Genomic DNA, 24,323 nt, shown 5'->3' on the forward strand with positions numbered 1-24,323 from the left:
CCTGGAAAAAATGGTGGCAGAAAACAGCCCCTTGGAACTGGAAAAGGCCATTAAGATGAAAGGTTGTAGACTAGTGCAGCTTCAAGTAGAGTTTCAATAATCGTAGGGCATACAGTAATAGCAGCAGAATCTTATTAGTTTATACACTCTTATTCTTCCCCCCAAGGAAAGTGTGGAGTCCAAGAGTTTAATCCAAATAAAAAGTAAATGGTCTGATATAGATGATGTATTTGCCCTTATTTGAGCTGTTTATTAACACCTACATTTTTAAAGTAACTGTCTACAATTTAAATGAAGTGTCATATTCAGATAAACATGTTTATTTTTTGAAAAGTAAATTATAAAACATCTTTGAATAAGTTATGTACATTACATAATACAATTTTACAAAAGTTTGCAAAGTGATAGATGTGGTACCATACATAACATTGTACATTATCTCAGGGTTTATACATCTTTCCACACAGCAATATACAGTTCGACTTGTTGTGTCTGATGAAAAAGAAAAAGGGATGATCTGCCTTAAATTCATCACCAGGAAAACTGCGAGCAGACATCACGGCAGCAGTGGTGCTGGCGGCTTCTGTTCCTTTCTCATTGACCTCAAGAAAAGTCTTGTGGTACACATCAGACACAAAGATGTTGCTCTGTTCTGTCATGCCTGAGAAATTTGCTTTGGTTTGACTGAATGCTTCAGACATTCCCATAGTTGAAAGAATATTTTTCAGCGAGAAGTTTTTTTCAATTCGGAACTTTGGCAGGTACACCGCTAGGTTCCTCATTCTCATCTGTGTGTTGCTCATCCACATGGTTAATTTTTCAGCTGAAATTTCCTGCTCTACCTGTGTAGAAAACAGTAGCAGATAAAAGAATGTACAATATGGTTTCCATATTTATAATGAATATTTGTTGTTTCTACAGTAATTCCTAAATTATAACTTTTATGATGCTTCCTTCTATATTTAGCTTTATTGGCAATTAAATGAAAACTACTACATTTTATTGATAAGTTTGTTCCAAATTTTAGATAATATAACATGAAAAGCCTACTTAAAACTGTAGCATGTTTACCAATGTTGCAATATCTGGGGCACTAAGAAGTAATCTTATAAAACAGATTTATATTTATCAGATTGGCCCAAAAAATAAATATTTTCTATACTCACGGCAATAATAAATCTGTTTTGAGTCTATATAAAAACTATTAAACATGGCCGATATGGTCCACGGTACCCATTTTTTTGTTTTAAGAAGACCAGTGGTGCCTACTGGACAAGGGGACAGATCCGACTCCAGGAGGTAGGTGAGTATTGTTTTTTTTTTTACATAAAACTGTGGGATTCCTACTGGAGATGGGGATGGAACATCTGGCAGAAGGTAAGTACAGTACATGTGAGTGTGTTAGGTATGTAATAAACATTTACTTTCTATGGTGTGTGTGTGTTCTGTGTTTTTCTTACTATTTTGTTTACAGTAGGGGTACAGGTGCTGGCCGCTTGCTGGCACTTGTAGTTGCACAAGTGCCAAAGGGCAGGCATGCTGGCACCTTTAGTTTCACTGTAAATAACAATAGTAACGATCTATTTTCCCCACAATTACCCTTGCACTCACCGGGCAGGGGTGCAGGGAAGAGCCCCGGGCTTCAGTGTAAGCCTGGGGTGCTCGGGGGAGGGGGGACCCCTTAATTGGAATGTCCCCACCTGCCCCGAGATCCCGGCTTGGGCTGATGAGCTTGGGGTGATAATGCTTTGGCCGGGGAGACCCGGTGAAAGAGTCCTCTGGCTGTGGCATTACACCCTGGCTAGATTTAAGTCCGGTGCTGGTTTTAAAAATAGGGGGAACCCCACGCCATTTTTCCCCTATTTTTAATACCAGGACTGGCTCTGGGAGTGCTGGTTCCTAAAATACGGGGGAATCTTACTAGATTTTTCCCTGTATGTTTAGAACCAGGACTGGCTCAGGAGCCCAGAGCTGGTTTTGTTTTTAGGGCCCCTACGTCAGTTTTTTTTAATTAACAGTTTCATTACTTTGAACACAAACAAGCATTCTGCACGTATCTCAAATGCTTGTTTGGGAGTGCTTGGCTGCGGTCAGACACTGGAAACTCGGGGATAAACATGATCACATACACCATCGGAAAACACAATTTCAGCAATACCGATTCTTGGTAAGTTTGAGAATTTCAGCAGGTAAAAATCACCTGAGTTTCAGAAATGCAAATTGAGTTTCTACTCGGGCAATCTCGACCAGACACGATTCTTAGTAAATTTACCCCTGTGTGTCAAATTACACTTGAATAAAGTTCAATACAACATCTTTGGGTTACATAAAATACAAGAATGCATACATATATTATACTTACATAGTGATCTGTGCAGTGCTTCTCCCAAACTCGACTGCATATTGTTTGGGTGGGTTTGCATCATTTTGCTGTCTGTTTTTTTCTCGGTTATAAAACCAAGCATTAGTAAATCTCCAGTTTGTATAGTCATCTATGTAAAAGTGTTGATTGTTGATTCTATCTTCAAAAGTTGGATATTTAGTCAGTTGTCCATTGGTTTTGCCTTCTGTAAATATGCAGGTTTGGTCAGTTTGCAAAATCAACAGAAAATCGACCAAAAACACAAATCCCAACTTTAGTAACTTAGTGCTTCGTCTTCATTTAAAAGAATGGTATAACTTATTATTAATATAGGCTATTGCTTCAGGTTTAACCATTTGTGCCTTTGCTGAATTTGTGGAATGCCAATAGACAGTGAGGAAATATTTGACTGTATATATTGTATATATATTTGGAAAGAGAGAGGTGCTGATCAGCGCCAGCTGGAACCTGCTTTATAGTGTTACCATATGGATGACATCAATTACTTTTCCCATGGCATGGTATGAGGAGTATATTTTGCATTTTGGATTAACAGTTCTATTCATTGTTAATATTAGAACTTGTTAACCAACTGATAAAAACATGGTACTCTACCATTAATAAATAGTAGCATTGTGTCTAGGGCAGTGGTTCCCAAACTTATTTAAATCTCAGCGCCCTAGAGTATCAGCATTGTTTTCACGGCATCCCTAAGTTTAAGTTTGTTATTGAGAAATTCAGAAAAAAATGTAGTAAAGTTGTCAGAGTTCAGCCGGGGATCGGCCGTCCCTTACCGTCCCGCCGGCTTCCTCTGACTTCCCGGGCAGTCGGGCGGCTGGTGCGGCGATGTGGGAGGTGCTGAGCATTCTCCCTGATGCTGGTGTCTCGGGCGGCCTGGTGCGCGGGGATCGGAGTTCCTGTCATGGGCGCTGCCATGACACTTCCTTCTCTGACTATCCTTCCTTCCCTGACAGTCTGGCCGGTCAGCTGACGCTGTGGACCAATCAGTGGGCTTCCAGGGGTATATATCCGGCTCCTGTGTATCAGGTAGTTGCCTGAACAACCATTGTCGCTGCTAGTGTTACTAGTGGTCTCTTGTTCCAGGTTCCCTTGCTTCCAGTGATCTATTCCTGTGTGCAGCTATATCATCCATCTCATCAGTGCTTTACCATCTCAGCCTGTGTGCAGCTATACCATTCATCTCATCAGTGCTTTACCATCTCAGCCTGTGAGCAGCTATATCATTCATCTCATCAGTGCTTTACCATTCAGCCTGTGTACAGCTATATCATTCATCTCACCAGTGCTTTACCACATCAGCCTGTGTGCAGCTATATCATTCATCTCATCAGTGCTTTACCATCTCAGCCTGTGAGCAGCTATATCATTCATCTCATCAGTGCTTTACCATCTCAGCCTGTGTACAGCTATACCATTCATCTCACCAGTGCTTTACCACCTCAGCCTGTGTGCAGCTATATCATTCATCTCATCAGTGCATTACCACCTCGCCTGTGTGCAGTATACCTCCATTCCACCAGTGCATTACCACCGCCGCCTGTGTGCAGTATACTATCCATTTCACCAGTGCTTTACCATCACAGCCTGAGTGTAGTTATACGTACCCACCTCTCCAGCCTCATAATCTCTGGCTGGCTCCAGTACCACTACCCACCTCGTTACTGGACTCTGTGGTCCCTACCTACGTGTTACAGTATTGCACCGTGGTGCACTCTTTCTAACCGGCAACCCGGTAGAGTGTGTCCGCAGTGCACACTTCCGAGTGTTCGTCTCTCCTTTTTCCCGCAGGCTTTGGTCACCTAGTCAAAGGACTGCGACCTGCTTACGAGGTGCAGCTCAAGCCTATATCCCGATTGGGGTCACTGGCGAACACCATCTCGTGGGTTAGATACCGCACCTTTGACTAGGTCTCGCCAACGACCAAGACCCGTGGATGCGGAGGTCGTACATTCAGGCCCCTCGCCTCCGTTTCCTCCTGCAGCCTCAGGCCTCAGCTTCCAGAAAACTGCCTCCCAGCGTGACAAAAGTGAAGTACAGTAAATTGTGCTGACCTGGCATTCTTAGGTTCAGTGGTGGTGGACAGGTTTGCGCTTCTGTTTGTCCATATATTTACCTTACATTGACCATAAATAATTTGATTTGGTGCTGGACCACCAACCTGAGGCACCCCTGCAAGTGTCCCGAGGCACCCCAGGGTGCCACAGCGCACAGTTTGATAACCACTGTTCTAGGGTATTGTCCCAATAATTATAGTACCTAGCTTTTGAGTTGTACATATTGTTGCTTCATTCTGTGTCTTTAGTCTTTGCCCTAGCATGCTCAACTGTAATGAGCACCCAGCAATTTCCAGGAGTACACAAGACCTGCTAAAACATTGGAAGCTGCTGGAGCATTTGTTGTCTGCTCCTATGTCCAGTCCTAATTTGCTGTATATCTATAAAACCAAGCTTCCTGCATCCTTGTCTCAGCTTTAATATGTGTTATTGTACATTTTCTTCTCATATTAGTCTGGGCACACTAAGACTTATGGGGCGGATGGGGCTACAGCTCCAGTCCTCCACCTAAAAATGGGTCACATCCACACAGCACTGGTTACAGCTGCTCCCCTGCTCAGTATAGGCCCTTTAAACTTTTCCAGTCCCAGGCCCATGTGGCCCTAAATCCGGACCTGAGTGTGGGTCTTGTGTATCCCGTTTTCCCAATGATTTGCTTGTATCCTTGATTGTGACATCTCATTGATCCTCTTACTCATATTCCCATCTACAGCATCACACAGCCTCAGTTTTCTGTTGGGGTTTAAATACTAATCACGGAGACCTGGAAAAAATGGTGGCAGAAAACAGCCCCTTGGAACTGGAAAAGACCATTAAGATGAAAGGTTGTAGACTAGTGCAGCTTCAAGTAGAGTTTCAATAATCGTAGGGCATACAGTAATAGCAGCAGAATCTTATTAGTTTATACACTCTTATTCTTCCCCCCAAGGAAAGTGTGGAGTCCAAGAGTTTAATCCAAATAAAAAGTAAATGGTCTGATATAGATGATGTATTTGCCCTTATTTGAGCTGTTTATTAACACCTACATTTTTAAAGTAACTGTCTACAATTTAAATGAAGTGTCATATTCAGATAAACATGTTTATTTTTTGAAAAGTAAATTATAAAACATCTTTGAATAAGTTATGTACATTACATAATACAATTTTACAAAAGTTTGCAAAGTGATAGATGTGGTACCATACATAACATTGTACATTATCTCAGGGTTTATACATCTTTCCACACAGCAATATACAGTTCGACTTGTTGTGTCTGATGAAAAAGAAAAAGGGATGATCTGCCTTAAATTCATCACCAGGAAAACTGCGAGCAGACATCACGGCAGCAGTGGTGCTGGCGGCTTCTGTTCCTTTCTCATTGACCTCAAGAAAAGTCTTGTGGTACACATCAGACACAAAGATGTTGCTCTGTTCTGTCATGCCTGAGAAATTTGCTTTGGTTTGACTGAATGCTTCAGACATTCCCATAGTTGAAAGAATATTTTTCAGCGAGAAGTTTTTTTCAATTCGGAACTTTGGCAGGTACACCGCTAGGTTCCTCATTCTCATCTGTGTGTTGCTCATCCACATGGTTAATTTTTCAGCTGAAATTTCCTGCTCTACCTGTGTAGAAAACAGTAGCAGATAAAAGAATGTACAATATGGTTTCCATATTTATAATGAATATTTGTTGTTTCTACAGTAATTCCTAAATTATAACTTTTATGATGCTTCCTTCTATATTTAGCTTTATTGGCAATTAAATGAAAACTACTACATTTTATTGATAAGTTTGTTCCAAATTTTAGATAATATAACATGAAAAGCCTACTTAAAACTGTAGCATGTTTACCAATGTTGCAATATCTGGGGCACTAAGAAGTAATCTTATAAAACAGATTTATATTTATCAGATTGGCCCAAAAAATAAATATTTTCTATACTCACGGCAATAATAAATCTGTTTTGAGTCTATATAAAAACTATTAAACAACAACATTGGCTGCAGTAGTAACAACAGTCTACTAGGATGGTGATAAAAGTTGAAAATAAATAAAAAACAAGCATTTTCATTGGTCAATATTTTACCACACTGTATTTTTATCTATTTTCTAAAAAAAATCAGCAATAAAAAAATCAATCTTTGCCCTATAGTAATCATTAGACTCCTAAGAACGTCAAGACAACTGTAATATCTGCAGGGGTTGTTTATATATTACTCAGGACCGGATTATAGGACGGAGTGGATGGGGCAGTTGTCATGTACAGCAAATGTACTGAACTAGGCCACTCTGGACCTTCCCTGTTCCAGCTCCTGGCAGTACCACACACCAGTTGGACTTTTGACTGAAGTCTTTCAAGATGGAGACAACTTTTCTCCGCCTCTACACTACAGTGGGTGGCCGGGCAATGACTGATTCACGGGTTTATGGGTAGGGGGTGGGGTCTAATGTTGTAACATTCTCACCTGGTGGGAATGTCACATTAGGCCACGCCCCCTACCCATACACCTCCAAATCATGGCATTATCAGTGCAGGGGGCGGGGCTTAGAGATTGCCAGTCATTGCCCAGCCACCCAATAAAGTGTAGAGGCACCCCTGTCAGGAAAATAATGAAGCTACAGGTACAGTAGTGTGTGTGCTTGTGGTCTCACTCTCTGTCTCTCTCCTCCTCTCTTTGTCTCCCTCCCTCTCTGTTTTCCTTCTCTCTCCCTTACCCTCTCTCTCCTCTCTTTCAATCTCTTCACCTTCCTCTCTCTCTATCTTCCTCTCACCTTCTTTCTCCCTAACTATCTCTTTTGCCATCTGTCATTCTCTCTCTCCCTCTCTTTGTCTCCCTCCTCTCTCACCCACACTCCATCTCTCTCCCCCTCTTTCTTTTCCCTCGTCTCTCACTCACTCTCTCTTTTTCCTCTCTCTCTCCCTAGGTAAAGGTCATAGTAGTGGCTGAGGGGGCCGTGGGAATTATATTTGTAAGGGCCCCCACAATTTGGTTGCCCAGGGTCCCCCGCAAGCCTTAATCCGGCCCTGATATCAATTTTGTCTCTAATGATAAAGTCACTGTAATTTATTGTAGCAAGCACTTGGAGGTCCATTTGTAATGTGTAAAATTGTGGCGACAATACGGATTTCATTTTGTGTAAATACGCCCTATTTTTCAGCTACAGTATGTAAAAAGCCTGCACTTGCTTTTTTATTATTGTACGTAGAAACGCTATGTAGTATTTTATTCATGGCTGGTTGTCTGCTATCACGTTTGACTGCCCTAGTTTAATTATTTCACTGTTCATTTGTTTTTTTTATTGTTATTTCTTTGATATAAAACAGGAGAAGCCATTTGTCACCTGGTTGTATTTCACACTGAAGTGCTCGAAGTGCTTGTGGTAGGGTATAGACAACCTCAAGCGCTGTGTTCGCTTCTGATGGTACCTGATGTACCGATGGTTGCATACACTTCCTGGAGATGATGTGCGCAAGTGGACGTCTTAAGACAGGCTGGTGGCATCTGCAGACACAAAGCGATCGCATGCCAAGACACAGTGGGCATGCTTATGACTTGCCGCGTGATCGCCTGCCATGCCGTAACTTAGCCGAATTTGCATACACTGGGTGTCAACGTACGTATCTAGCGAGCGGCTCTGAATAAGCTCCTCAGCTTGGTAGATTCACCATGTACAGTTCAGTGGTTTTATCGTCTTCCAGGACAATTTGCTTTGAAAGAGGATTATGGTAGTAATAGTACAAGTACCGAAAGACTAAGCAAGGTATTTTTACATTTGGTTATACATGTCAAAGTCTGAAGGTCTATTAATATTACTCAGACTTATGGTTGTACAGTACATCTGGCTCATACAGTCAACAGCAGCTTGCAAGAGGCATTTGGATGGAAGTTCCAGCAATTTTCTATAAATATAGACAATGAACCTGATTCATGGTTGTATATAAGGCCATTCTGCAGATGGATCTTGTGATTTCTCGCACTACCATGCATCCAAGCCAAACATGTGCAACTTTCAGCAATTATGAGTGAGTTGTATGCATCTCTGAAACATATCCACCTGTGGGTGTAACTAGTCAGCAAAGCGGAGTTCTGATAGCGTGTTATGGGCATATACACAGATTTGTGGGCTATTCAGAGTAGAGCATTTGTCTGATTTCAGATGGCCCTTGTACTAGTATAGGTCCTCATGCAAAAGGCTGATAGTGAGGATGGCTACTTTTATAAGCGGATGGATGGTCTACTCTGAATACTGGTAGATAGCCACATTTATTTCTGGGACTGACCTGCGTGCAACTCTAATACAGGCTCAGATTTGTATTAAATGGTACAGTATATGCATAATAAATAACTGCTTCTCTTTTATTATAGAGTGGGGCTACAAGGAACCAACTTTCAGTAGATAGGAATTGTTTTCTTCAGATTAGTAGTTTGACTTTAAAAATCATAATCTACTGTATCTGCCTCTCAGCCAGAAAGTTTCTGTTATATCATAGACCCGAAATGACTGTAAAAATGACTGTGGCATAAATAATTGTATTGTTAATAATAAATGCTTATTGGCATTTTCACCTTTATTTGATATATATTTGCCATTGGTTTACCTGTTTGAAAACTGTATTGTTATCTGGGAGAATTATGACCATACTAAATTCTTGTGTTAACCCATATGGAAGCTCCACAACTTTTATGCCTGGATTTTCAATGTAGTTTACATTGAAGTAGTTAATTATCCACATCATATTTACTTCTACTTGTTCATTCTGAAACATATGCAAAAACATGGAATTAATTAGAATATATGTAGTCTGTATAATATCTCACATCATCTACAAGGAAATAAATTTCATGTCTGCTAGCACTCATCCTTATCTCAGACTTTAATGTACTAGCTCTGCATGGGGCTTGGGTATGGGATCCCGGCGGCCGGGATGCTGGCAGTCAGAATACAGACTCCCAAAGGTAGGTAGCCTAACCCTAACGCCTAACCTTTCCCCTAACACTAATACTTACCATAAGGATGCCAGCGGTCAGGATTCTGGCGCCAGGCTTCCCACTGCTGTCGGGATTCTGGCACCGTTATTCTGACAGCGCCCACATCCCAACTGCCGGGATGTCAACTACATTCACTGCATGGCTATGCATAAAAGCTTGCCCACTCCTGAATATGTACAAACTAAGTACTTTATTTGAAAATACTTGTAAGTATAAGCAGAGCTATAACTAGGGTGGTGCGGACGATGCCGCCTCACAAAGCACAAGTTCCCGTCATGATCGCTGATCTGTATGCACCATTGTCTAGTGCCCGCTGTAATGTATAATAGTAGTGGTGCACCTGGCTCCTTCTCTGCACACCAATACTAATATGCATTACAGCAAGCAGTGCTGCTGCCTGTCTGGCGTTCTTCGCCACCTCCCCCATCTCACGCAGTGCAGTACCACAGTGCCCTGCACCGAGGAGCCATTCCGTCGGTGTCGGGCATCAGAAGAGAAGGCATTGGCAGAGAATGGTACTGTCTGACAGCCTACAGGTGTCAGACTGAGAGACAGCACGCAGCAATACAGCACTATTGTGTACCCACCTGCCCTGCCCTCAATCACAGATTGGGGTGAGTCCTGCAGCAGCCTGAGCATGCTTATGGTTTTATTAAAATGATTCATGAATCACATCATCATGACATCCATGATTAACAAATTTCTTAAGAGAGAGGAAGACATAGGGAGGGTTGTATTTCTTGGGGGCAGGGGGGTAATTAATGGCCATTTAAGGTTATAAATGAGAGAGAGTATAGGGAGGGAGTTGGGGGGGGGTTTATTAATCTCGGATTATAGATTAGATATATGAGAATCCATTAGAAGACTACTACTACTGTATGGATATAATGTGTAAGGAGCACTACTGTGGGCATATTGTGTAAGGGGCACTAATATGTGGCATAATGTTTATAAGGTGTACAACTGTTTAAGTAATGTGTAATGAACACTAATGTGTGTAAAATGTGTAAGGGGCATTACTACTGTGTGGCTTAATGTGTAAACAGCACTACTACTGTGTGGCATAATGTATGGCGTAATTTGTATAAGTGGCAGTACTGCGTGGAATAATGTGAATAAGGAGCACTACTGTGTGGAATAATGTGAATATGGGATCTACTGTGCAGCATAACAAGCATAATTGGCAGTGTAATGTGTATAAGGGGCTCTATGTGGAATAATGTGTATAAGGGGTACTAGTGTCCATCATAATGTGTATAAGGGACTCTACTGTGTGGTGTAACATGTATAAGGGGTACTACTGTGTGCAATAATGTGTATAAGGGGTACTACTGTGTGCCATAATGGTATAAGGGGTAAGGGGTACTACTTTGTGGTGTAATGTGAATATCGGACACTACTGTGCGGTGTAAAATTAATTTTTACTTTGTGTGGTCATGCCCCTTCCCAGTGAGGCCACACCCCTTTATTTTTGGCCCACGCTTTTGGCGCGCACTATCCCTGTTTAAAATATGAGGAGGGGGGCACCAATGCTCTTTCTGGCACAGGCACCAAAATGCCTAGTTACAGCACTGAGTACAAATATACAATTTAAGCAATATGCAGAATATAGGCATTATAACTCTTTTCACTTCACACATTTTTGTCCACCCCTGGGCTAGTCCATAGACATATATGACAGAAGGTACATAATTCCACTCTAAAACTATTTGCTACTGTTTTTGTATTAAGCACATTACAGTATAAGCACATGGGAATAAAATAGCTTTTCACCTCCAAATGACTTTTGAAGGTGGAAAACCCCACACTGCATGCAGGATGTATTTTTTAATATCCTAAATATTGTACTATTGTTGTTAGCCATATTGAATTTCGGCATAATAAATCCCAACCACAATTATTTTATTTTCTGGCATTTTTGACTACTGTAACCTAAGTAAAAAGTGAAGATTGTAGAAGTCTATACATACCGACATTAAGGTAAAGGGTGCCTTGGAGGTCTTCAGTTGATTAAACTGTTTTGTCCAGTTTGCAGCAAAATATAATGTATTTATGAGTACTAATACAGAGTTTGATGAAATTGATTGTTCTGGTAATACATTTAGAATTTTCCCTTAAAAAGAAAATTACATAATCATATTAGTTGGGTGGGGATTGCTCACAGAATTAGGACTTTCATTTTGTTTCTATATTCATTTATATTTTTGAATGTTTATGAATCTCTCTTCAAGATCCAGTCTTACCATATTTAGCTTAAAGTCTATACATTTGTTATTATTTTTAATACTTATAAAGCTATCACACAGTACCTGTCTCTTCTCATGTTTCAACAATTTTTATTGAAGCATTTTACATCATACATAAATAGGTAAGATACAATATATCTTTTTAAAAAAAAACATATTTTCTTGTAAGACTGCAATGAACATTACAAAAATAGCGGTCAAGAAGTAACATGACATCAATAGGTAGACAATGATAATCCATAACAGAGTCCATGAAGAACGTAGAGTCACACAACCACAAATCAAATTATAATAAGGTTGACAAAAACATTTAGCTGCGTATATATATATATATATATTTTTTTTTTTAAAAATGAATTTGTTCATTATACCAAGCTGTAAGTTGGACTGCAGCACAGAGCATATTTTTGACCTGAGAGGGCAATGTATGAACATAGGGGAGCCAAGTGTCAAAAACTTATCTGCTCCTTTATCTTTATGAAGAGATAATTCCAACCAGTCCAAATGGAACAAGTACGATATTTTAGGTTGTAAAAGAGTGAGTGTCAGAATATCAGCAGAGATCCAGTGGGATAGGATGGTTTTCTTTGCAGCTGCTGCAATCTTTGCTAATAGCTTAGGGGCACCTTTAGGGCGATAAGATGACACAGCTGTTGGCATAATATCCCACATAGCCCACGCAGGTGTTAATTCAAAACCAATTCCCAGCGTGGTGGATATACAGTATACAGTATGTGTGAACTAGGGACCAGAACCTCTTCACCTCCTCACAGGATCACACACAATGCATTAGATCCGCATCGGGCTGTTTACACTTGAAACAATCAGAGTCGGTGGAAGCGCCTGTAAGGAATCTTAATTTGGGGGTGAAATAAGCACGATGCAACAACTTATAATGTTTGTTAAGTCTAACAAAGGATTTAAAAATAGTGGGTAAAGATATGGTAGGAAATGTAGAACACTATTTAGCGACTCCAACTGTCGCTACCTCTAAATTTAATTCCCGGCGTACATAAGTATATAGGGCCTCATTCAGAGGATGTCGGAGTATGCAAGCGGTCGCTCAGAAACTGGGCGGCCACTTGCATCCTGACAGCTCTAACGACTGCTCCGGTGATGGTCGCGATGGTCAGAGACCATTGCGACCATCGGGGCTTACGACGAGACCCCTGAGTAGGGTCTCCCATGTCGTAAGCCCCGGAGAGCTTCTGGCTCAGTCACTAGTGATGTCAGTGGGGCCGCCCCCAAACGGTAGGCGTTCCCATGGGAACGCCTCCATTTCTGCTGCCACCCCACCGGCCCGCCTTCCAAACGGGGCGAGCTGTCAATCAACATCGACAGCTCGCCCCCTTTGGATCGAGACCCGGTCCGAGCGCATCGGCGCTAACGACCAGGTCTGAATGACCCCCATAGTGTGGAAGTGGAAAACAACATAGAAGGGCAGAGAGACAGCACATCATCCAATCCACTTTTCCCAGATGAAATGGGGAGTTGAGGAACTAAAGCGTGACATACCTACGTACTTGGAAGTAGACGAATATTGGGAATTGAAGGAGAGGGAATATTTCCTGTAATTGGTTATGAGAATAAAAAGTCATGGTGGATGGGTCCAATAATTGCTATATATAACGAAGTCCCTGTGAACTCCAGGTATTAAAAACCTGTGTTAAAAAACATGAGGTGGAAAAGACGAGGGGTGTTTATGTAATAAGCTAACTAATGGAACATCAGTGCTGAAAGATTGCTACAAAAGAGTGTCAGCAAATCCACCTGTGCCTTTGTTCCAGTCAATTGCATAGTGATAATTTGATGCTATGGCATAAGATCTTAAGAAAGGGAGGTTAGTTTGTCCCAAAGTAGGTGGTTGACTAAGCTTGAATAATGAGATTCTGGGTTTTTTATCCACCCAAATGAACTTGCTGGCAGCTCTGTTTATCAGTTTTAAATCAGATTCCAAGGGAAGCAAAGGAAGCATCTGAAAGAAATATAAAATCCTAGTAAAGGATATAATTTTGATTAGCTGTCATCTACTAAGATATGAAAGTGGGAGATGTTTCCATTTTTTAAACTCTAGGAGTGTGCGTGGTAATAGAGCAGGAATATTAGCTGAGTACAGGGCTGAGGGATGTAGCGGAATATTAAGGCCCAGATATTTCAAAGTTGTCCTAGCCCATTTAAAGGGATACAAATCGTTCCAACCTCTAGTGGCGTCTGGATGTAAGACCAAGGCCTCCGTTTTATTGTGATTTATCAGAAAACCGGAGATTATATGAAAATTCTTCAAGAGGTGAAGAAGTCTAGGTATGGCAGAATGTGGGTTCCTGAAATATAATAGTAAGTCATCTGCATATGCAGAGACTTTCATTGTGATATCTCTGATGTTTACTCCGTGCCATTGTTGACATAACAAAAAGGTATGAATAAGAGGGTTATGGCCAAATTAAATAGTAAAAGGGGACAGGGGGCAGCCCTGATGAGTGCCCCTATGCAGTCTAAGGGAGGGAGTGGTCAGACCATTTACTGTTAGGAATGCCATAGGAGTGTGATATAATGACAAGAATAGCACAATAAATTCAGGACCAAAGTGCTGTAGATGAAAAATATGCAAAAGGTGAGACCACGACACTCTATCAAAAGCCTTGTCAGCATCACAGCTGACAAGGAGCGTATGACTATTTTTTATCTGGTGGGTTTTAGTTAACACTGCAATTAAATGACGCACATTATGCACCAAGTGTCTTCCCTTCATAAATCCAGTTTGTGAGGGGTGTATAAGATGGGGTAATACTAATTGTAGGCATTGGGCAATAATACCTGTAAAAAGTTTAAAGTACTGGTTAAGTAGGAATATTGGCTGATATGATTGGGTCAATGTAGGGTCTCTCTCAGGTTGATTCGGACCTGATTAAAGTCCAGTGGTGCCACCTCCCCCTTCAATATCGAGTTAAATAAAGAGACTAAATGGGAGTTCACATGGGGGGTTAGCAGTTTGTAATACTCGGCGCTAAGGCCTTCTGGGCCAGGGGTCCTTCCGTTGGCTAGAGATTTAATAGCCAAAGAAACCTCCAGTTCCGAGACTGGAGCTGTTAAGGAATTACGGTCTTCTTCTGAGAGGGATGGTGAATTAGCCTCTTTTAGAAAAAGCAGCCCCAAAGCGGGGTCGTCAACTTGTGCAGTGTATAATCTGTCTGATATTGTAAGAAGGCGTCTTTAATATCTTCAGTTTTGTGAAGGGATCCTGAAGAACCTTTAAGTGATATATTGTGAGGAGATGTACATTAGCCAGAAGCCTGCCTGCTTTATTTGCCCAACGGAAATAGCAATGCTTCTGAAAGTCAAGATGATGTTGGGATCTCTCGGCGCACAATGTGTCATACAGTCTCTTATTATTCAGATAAAGCTGTCGTGTCTCCTCTGTATTAGTCTGCAGCGTAGTGTCAAATGACTGCGACAGAGCTCTGAGAGGCGGGAATTAAGTTGACGGCGTTTATGAGAAACATAGGCCAAAATATGTCCTCTCAACACTGGTTTAGATGCGGCCCAAAACAAGGAAATATTATCAATGTGAAAATATTATTATAACTATAATTGTTGTTTTATGTATTGTTTGAAATCTGGAGAAATAAGTAAATGTGAACCGAATCTCCAATTAAAGGAAGAGATCTTGGGGGCAGATAATTGTAATGAAACCCATGAAGGAGCATGGTCAGTGATGACTATGGCCCTCACTCAGACCCGGACGCAAGTGGCCGTTCGTACGTTCGGCGTAAGTAAAAAAATATGTAAATTCAAGCACTCGCTCGTATTTTCGAACGCAGCCAAACATCCTCCCCAAACTCAAACGAACGACCCCTCCTCTAACTAACGAGCATGCCAAATAGCGAGCGTACATCCCCGAAATGGCTTGAAGGGAACGCACGCACAAGTACAACCCGGAAGTGGGACTGTCAGATTTCGATTAACTGCTCGTTTATTCTGCCTACCTCCCTCAATCGTATCATGGCAATCAATATATCAATTAGCTTAATTGTTTTTTTTGTTTTGTTTTTTTTACACAATGCAATAAACTTTAATCTTGTCCGTGTTTGTGTTTACCCGCAGAATACGTACGGCTTAAACATTCGCTTTTATTTGTCAAAATACATGTTAGCCCCAATTAAACAATTGTTCTATTTGTTTTTATCCCCGCATATTTCCCGGGGTTCATTTCTTTATTTAAATTTGCTTACGCATGTCACTGCATCAAGCCTATCATAACTCTCAAGAGATTTCTGGCCCTGTCGAACACATGACTCATACACTAACCAATAGAATTGGTCCTGTTAATTACCCAAATACATTAGCCAATCAAAATTATTTTTGGCTCTTTATTAAAAATGATTTTTAACAAATACACCATTGCCATCATGAGAGCCTCGGCATTCACCAGGCGCGAGCTGCTGGTGCTTACGGAGGTGATGGATAGGCGGATCACCAGCCAGCCTCCACCCATCACCAATCGCGAAAAGCGTTCCGCATATGCGGAGGTACGGGGCCGCCTGCGCTCCTTCGGCTCACGCCGCCAGATCGGGCAGCTGGAGCGCAGGTGGTCGGACCTGCAACGGCGGACGCCCCGCTTGCTGGCATGCTTTCGCATGCAGTTCGCTGAAAGTAAGTTTTAGGGACTGTGGTTTTCATGTTTATCTTTGTGGCCCTAACTGCGTGTGCATGTTTTCATGTATGTCATATTTATTCATTGGACTCATATCTGCATGGCCATGTTTTCATGTATGTCATATTTATTAATTGGACTCATATCTGCATGGCCATGTTTTCATGTATGTCATATTTATTCATTGGACTCATATCTGCATGGCCATGTTTTCATGTATGTCATATTTATTCATTGGACTCATATCTGCATGGCCATGTTTTCATGTATGTCATATTTATTCATTGGACTCATCTGCATGGCCATGTTTTCATGTATGTCATATTTATTCATTGGACTCATATCTGCATGGCCATGTTTTCATGTATGTCATATTTATTCATTGGACTCATATCTGCATGGCCATGTTTTTGTTTTTTTTGTGTCATAAAATAGTGTTTTTCTTGGATTTTGGTTGAAACTAACCACAATTTGTTTCACATCTTTTAGGGGCACAGCGAAGACTACGGCGTCATCATCATCCAAGACGGCGCTCATGCCCACTCTCCCCAACCCCAGCCAACCCTCCACAACCCCAAATTCCCCTATTTCCCACTCCTCCCCAGCCTGCCAAGAGCCTGCGGAGGATATTTCTGGCCTCCTTCCCCTCCATCCCAATTCCCCCTCTCCTCCAACCACCCCTCTTCGAACTACCCCCTCCCCGGATTCCGAAATAACCCAGCCCAGATCGTTGGGGAATGGAGGCACCTCCGAGGAGGACGAGGGAGTGCCATCTGGAGCTGCCATTTTTTCAAATGGTATGTTTTTTATTTTGGTTTTTTTTCACCACAAACTGTTTGTATGTAGTCATGTGTCGTTCCCTTTTTGTGTGTTTTTTTGGTTGACTTTTGGGGTTTTTTCGGGTTGCCTTTACCTGTTACTGTTGATTTCACCATACACATATCACACCTGTCGGAATCTGTTTTTTGGACTTGTATTTTTGGGCTACACCATTTTGGGGGGCTGGGTTTTAATGGTGTAATTATGTTTTTTTTCAAAATATTTTCATTTTTGGTTTGTTTGTTTTGGCTTGTTTTTTAATGTGGTTTCATTATTGATGTATTAATCCCCACACTTTTCTAACCCACAGAGGAACAGAGGCGTAGGGCTGAATTAGCCGGCTGTGTGGCCCGTATGCGGGAAAATATAATCGGTCTGCTGGTGGTCCTTGACCATATATCGGTCCTCCTTAGGGACTATTTTTTTTTTTTTTTTTGATAAATGTAAATAAATTATTATTTTCAACTTAACGTTCTGTGTCCTTCGTTTTTTCTAAATCAGAGATTGTTTACACTGACATAAGTAGACTCTTCCAGCAAGGATTTGCAATTTTTGTCACTAAGATTGTGTGTTGTTTTTTTAATGAAAACAGGCACAAGAAACACCTAACAGTAACAATTTCTTTTCCCTTTTTTGGTGTAGTCAAAATTAGATATTACAACATTTTACAGGTTCCTATTTGGGGTGCAAGCTGCTTAGGCCGATATTATGAAGCCAACTGATTGTACACGATTCCTTTGGGTGTTGGTTTGGACCCAGAAAACATATTACATTTTAGCTCAACTTGCGTCATTACTGGATTACCCCTTAGGCAAATGTAGCGTGTGTGATCCTGGTTACACTTGCTTGTAACGTTCCAAAAAAGGTACAAAATTACACTCTCAAGACATTTATTCACAACATAACTCCAAAATCAAAGTGGTCACTCACAAACAAAACACACAGTGATAATCATAAATACAACACATACCAAAAACTGAAAAAAAACACACAACAAATCAAGAACTGGTTGACGAAGGACCATGCCAACATGATTCCACAAATATGGCGTTGCAATATGGGTTCCATAATATATTCCCAAAATTTCCACATAAAGGTTTTTTAAGGGTAGCAGGAAGTAGTCAACGTTGGAGTGCCAAAGATTATGTTAAAAAACAGAAGATGGAGAAAATAAAACAATTAATTAGATGTTCTCAAACAAACTGTACCACATTGGGTATAAACACTGTTGTTTTGACAATAATTACCTAAAATATCTGGCCACCACATCATCGCGTATGGCCCCCCCACATACTGACCTCCGACCAACCTCGGGGGGGCCATCCTCAGATAAGGCATCCTCTGGCTGCATTGGGACACCACTCCTTATGGCGATGTTGTGAAATATCCCACACAGGACCACAATTTTCGAAACCATATCCGGCAAATACATGAGCTCGCCACCAGAGCGGTGGAGGCATCTGAATCGGCCTTTTAAAAGGCCGATACAGCGCTCCACCACTTGCCTGGTGGCTGTAAGTGCGGCATTAAACTCACTTTGTGGCCCTGGTGTGGGAGCCAAATAAGGAGTGAGCAGCCAGGGCGTGCAAGGGTAGCCACTGTCTCCTGTAAAAAAGAATAGACAACATCAGGATCACTCTGTATGAAGCTTAACATTGTTATGTACTAAAGGTCTCCACTTACCCAGAAGCCACGCATCACCAGCTTGTAGGTTGGTTAATTTGTGCCATATCCCTGATTGCCGGATGACGAAGGAGTCATGTGCACTTCCTGGTAATTTTGCATTCAGGGACAGGATCTGGAGGGAGGCATCACATACCACCATTACATTCAGGGAGTGATAGCGTTTACGGTTTCGAATTATGGCCTCCAGCCGTGCTGGAGGCTGAAGTGGTATGTGAGTACCATCCACAACCCCTATGATGTGTGGGAAGCCAGCTATTTGGTAAAAATTGGCCTTGGCCACACTAAGGGCACCCATATCCAAAGGCATTTGAATAAAATGATGGAGGTGCTTGAAAAGTTCCTCCATCACTGCCCTCAGGATCCGGGAAAAGGAGGATTGTGAGATGCCCGCCACTATTCCCACTGTTGTTTGAAACGATCCTGAGGCACAGAAATGTAACACCGCCATAAATTGCGTAAGTGGTGGTATTTCTGTAGGACTGTCAATTTGCTGCTCAAGATCACTCTCTATTAATGAGAGAGTGTCTATGATGATTTTGGGAGGAAGATGGTAGCATCTTAAAACCTCATCATCGGGCATTCCAAAAAGGGTGACACATGTTCAAAATATCTGGGGCCTTGCACGCCTACAATGCCTACGCCTGGGACGAGATAGAGGTTGGTCGGCTTCTGGGAGCATGGCCAGAACAATCCGACCCAGATCAACCTGAAATGGCAAGATTTGAATGTAAGGCTTTTTAACCCCCCCAAAATAAAAAAAATAACTTAGCTTGATAATACCATCCATTCATGCTTACATGCCGGGGTATTGTCATGATACGTGCAAACTGGAAATAATCACAAAATAAAAAAACATCATTTTATGCTGGGCATTTCTGTTTTAAAATTTTCTGCAAGACACAACATAAAAGGGGACAAACACACATTTGCCCAAAGAGCAAAACGACATTGCGCACACTACGTCAAATTGGGGCCAAATGTAAGCAACAAATGCTAAAGGGAAAACACAAACAATTTAACGGGATGAATAAGCATTTCAAAATGCGCTAATTAGTTCTCAAATACAAGTCACAATAGAAACTGATAAAAATGCGCTAATAAATTTGCAAATACAAGTCACAATAGAAACTACTAAAAATGCGCTAATTAATTCGCAAATACAAGTCACAATAGAAACTGATAAAAATGCGATAATTAATTCGCAAATATAAGTCACAATAGAAACTGATAAAAATGCGATAATTAATTCGCAAATACAAGTCACAATAGAAACTGATAAAAATGCACTAATTAATTCGCAAATACAAGTCACAATAGAAACTGATAAAAATGCGCTAATTAATTCGCAAATACAAGTCACAATAGAAACTGATAAAAATGCGCTAATTAATTCGCAAATACAAGTCACAGTAGAAACTGATAAAAATGCGCTAATTAATTCGCAAATACAAGTCACAATAGAAACTGATAAAAATGCGCTAATTAATTCGCAAATACAAGTCACAATAGAAACTGATAAAAATGCGCTAATTAATTCGCAAATACAAGTCACAATAGAAACTGATAAAAATGCGCTAATTAATTCGCAAATACAAGTTAAAAAATACGCAGCTAAAAAAAAAAATTTTTTTTACATTTCAGAGTAAGAAAAACAAAGGTTACAAGTGTAAGGCCACACAAAGTTGCGTAAAGACAAACATGAACATTTACAAAACAAATAAAAAAAATGAACTTACCAAGAGATAATATATAAGATTCCGGATCAAAAGGTCTTTGGGGCAGAGCCAAAAAAAAACCTAAGAGAGATGAAATGACGACAAAAAAACGTTAGAAAATTCAGAAACAGAAGGAGACACAAACTGAACCAAAGTTAGACTTCCAAAAACGTACCAAAACAAGAAACGCCAAAAAGAAATCCAACAGAAAAAATGCGAACGTAAAAAAAAAATGCAAATATATCAACAAAAAAATACTTCCACCAACGCAAACTCCAAAACCCGCCAACAATGAACTCCGACCAACGTAACCTCCAACAATCCAAAAACGCCACCTCGACTCGAGACACCCCAAGCCATAAATAGTGTTTAGTTTCCCGCACAAATTAAGGAGGGATCATAGGAACGCACAATCAATGATGCGGCCGAAAAATAAGGACGCATATATAAATACGTCACGAGCCAAACCAAACATTCTGGTGTATTTCTTGTTTAGAGCTCAGACATGGCTACAGACCAGGGAAACAATGGACAACAGTCTGGCGGTAAGTATTTCAGGCATTTTGAATCAATGATTAATTAGAAACATCATATAGTGCAAGTTGTGAAGTTGACAAATCTCAAAATTTAAACAAATAGGTGAGGAAGATGACATGGAAGAGGCTGCCGGGCCCAATATTCCGGGCAAAGCTGGCAAAAAGAAAAGGCAGCCACAATTCACAAGAAAGGAGATGGAGGTTTTGATTCAGAAGTGTGTGGACATCCTGCCACAGGCAGACAGGAATATGAGTGCAAGCCAGAAGTGGAAAATGTGGGAGGAGGTAGCCGTTGCTGTCAATAGGGTGGGTGATTATGTCCATCTAGCCCGGGATGTCAAACGGCGGTAAGTAAAAACTTGACCCCCCTAAAACCAAAACAACAAAAAAAAATGAATAATGGTTCCTTTTTCACCCACAGATGGCAAGACTTCAAATATCGCCTGAAACAAAAAATGGCGGACAGGGCTAGGCATGCAAGGGGGACAGGTGGGGGTCCCACCCCTGTGTCATTGGAGTTGACTGATTTAGAAGAGCTGGCACAGGGGTGTGTGCAGGCTGTGGAGGTGTTTGGCGTGTCCAACATGGATACGGACATGCCAGACTTTGCGGCTCCTCATGTTGTCCCAGGTAAATATTGTGATGTAACCAACTCTGAAATGTTATTGTGCCAATATGTAGATTCTAATGTGAGTCTTTTCTCATTTTTCCAACAGAGACACAGGCGGATGAGTCTGCTCCAGAGGGGAGCCTTGGCCGCAGAATTTCTGCTGGCTCTGCAGGGGAGGAACCAGTACATCCGGCTGAGGACCCTGCAGAAGCCAGTCCCGGGCAATCCCCCTCGCAGGCAGTGTCCCTCCTCACAGAACTCAATTTTAAATCGGATTTCCATACGGAGATTCTGCAGAGGATGGACGCCAGTCTGGTACTGGTGGCTGAGGCCCTGGAGCAAAATGCTGCGGCCAACGTGACCATTGGTCAGGCCCTGGCGGAAAATACCAGGGCCAACATCCGCATCGCCAATGCCCTGGAGCAGCTCGTTCGCCAGCACATGGTGGAGCCGACCTCCCTTCCTGCCGGAACATCAGGATCCTCCACCTCTGGCACAACATCAGCCAATCCTCCAAATGTGCCTAGCCCTGTGCCTAGTCCAGAGGCCACAACATCTGCCTCTGGACAGGCCAGCCCGATGACATCCCGGACCCGGTCTGGCGCCCTCCCTCCCCCAGCCAAACGGGGGAAAAAACGTTGACAGCATTGGCTACTTTTCCCACACTCCTTCTGTGCTTGCCTCATATTCCTTTCTGGCCAAAACTTCTCTCTCCTTTCTTGTGAATTGTTTTTAATTTTTTGCTTTACGTTTACCGCAAATTTTATGTTTGCACAATTATTAAATATTTTGGAATGAACACTGCAAAAAATGTTTGTGTAAAATATGTGCATGAAATTGTTTTTTTATAGCAATAAATTTACCAAAAGTGTACGACTTTGTATTCTGACATTATTGTAAAAATGGGTTACATTTAATCCTGGCCCACAAGGCAACAACATGCAACAACAACATTTTACATGGAAAAAAAAAGGGCTCTTTAAGGAACGTTTAAAAATTTACATAAGGATGCAAATTCACCAGGCCAAAAAAAAATTGCAAAAAAAACACAAACATGATGACATTATTGTTACAATAGGCCAAAAACCAAAAATTGAGTCCAAAATAAACCCCCACAAATGTACGCAAATTGATTGTGTAATCCTGACATTAGCAGCTATGATTTCCACCTGCATACGGTTTTGTGCTAACCCAAAAAACTGATTTCCAAACACATACCAAGCCGGTTTTCAATCCAACATTAATTGATTTTCTGACAAGCCGTGATTAATCGATGCTACATCGTGGAGTGCCGGGACTGAGGAGAAGGCCATCGCCAATGTGGTCGAGTAATCCAGACCCTAAGCTGTGCGAGCATTTTGAAGGGAAAGAGGATCATCCAGTGACGTATGAGTTGGTACGAACACATTTGACGTTCGCATCTGATAATGTATGTACGCCCCAAAAATGCCTCGCCACGCCTGCGTTTTTCCATCTCCACCCCTGTCAACACCCAAAAACGCCCTGTTCTGTCAATCACATTTGACATGTCACTTCCTGTACGCTATTTGACGAACGAGACAAAAAAACCTCGCAATCTGCCGTACGCACATGCGCAGTGTAACACCGACGCATGCGCGGTTAGTCAACATCGGAACGCAACGAGCGTACTGCTGTTAACGAACGGCTCTGAATGAGGGCCTATGTCTTCAATATGTGAAGTTTGAATCCTAGAGAGTAAAGAGCTAGAGACCAACCAAAAATCTAATCGAGCTGAGGAATGATGAGGATGTGAGTAAAACGTGTAATCATGTGCTAGGGGATGCAGGTGTATCCACGGATCAACCAGGGTTAGTGAGTCAATTAGAAACTGTAAATATAATATATTGTTATTTAAAATTTTAAATGAGAACATAAATAGAATCTAATATAAATGGTATAACATGTTCTGATGAAAAATGTGTTAATATACTGTATAGTATATGCAAACTTTGGCCCAGGAAATTTTGTATCATCAAGGTTTTTTGTATGAATTGGTGGAGTTCCTTCAATAAGCCTCCACTTGTACCAAGTTGTGAGACGTAAACTATTTTGAATTTGTCTCTGCCTGGAAAAAGACAATATATGTAAATTTTCCAAACTGCAAATAAAGATTCTCTCTTTTTTTCTTTTTCAAACATGATTTCCATCCATTACATTTGAAATATACAGATGTGTCCTTTTTTTTTGCTGTGGCTTCAGCCGCTCAACACAAGTCCCATGCGCCTGGTCCCATGCGACTTGAGCTCACCAAGTATCTTTCCCACTTAAAAAATGCATTTTATTCAAATCAAACAACTGGAACCCCCATTACTAGCATACACTAATCACTGAGGCTTGTGACATTTGTACATCGGTGTGCACCAAGTCTGAATATGTGTAAACAGTGCTATGAAGCATCAGTCTCAGCGTTTCCTCATGCCAAGCTCTGTTGTGCGTCATCTACAACTTTGTACGTGTGTAAAACCAATTTATGTGTGGTGAAAGTTGCAGCCCAGCATCTCTAGTACATTGCGAGTGGTGTTTTCGCTGCGTATGTGATGTTACTAATTAGGGCCTCATTCATAAACGAGTTTTATAACTCAAAATGAGTGATAAAACTCATTGTGTATGATAAATGGTGCTCCAGCC

General features: G+C 41.3%; 1 protein-coding gene across 1 annotated transcript in view; it reads right to left on the reverse strand.

The window, feature by feature from the left end:
* Positions 1-5,639: 5,639 nt before the first annotated feature.
* LOC148524823 (serpin B8-like) overlaps positions 5,640-24,323 on the reverse strand; it is a 40,764-nt gene continuing 22,080 nt past the window's right edge. The window contains exons 4-6 of the mRNA XM_088471804.1: positions 11,382-11,524; positions 9,021-9,179; positions 5,640-6,041 (exon numbers count right to left, since the gene is read on the reverse strand). Coding sequence (XP_088327930.1) covers positions 5,640-6,041; positions 9,021-9,179; positions 11,382-11,524 — 704 coding nt within the window. The remainder of the gene's footprint in view (positions 6,042-9,020; positions 9,180-11,381; positions 11,525-24,323) is intronic.

This window comes from Taudactylus pleione, unplaced genomic scaffold (genome assembly GCF_031769625.1).
Source record: "Taudactylus pleione unplaced genomic scaffold, aTauple2 ptg000116l, whole genome shotgun sequence".
Classification (NCBI taxonomy): Eukaryota; Metazoa; Chordata; class Amphibia; order Anura; family Myobatrachidae; genus Taudactylus; species Taudactylus pleione.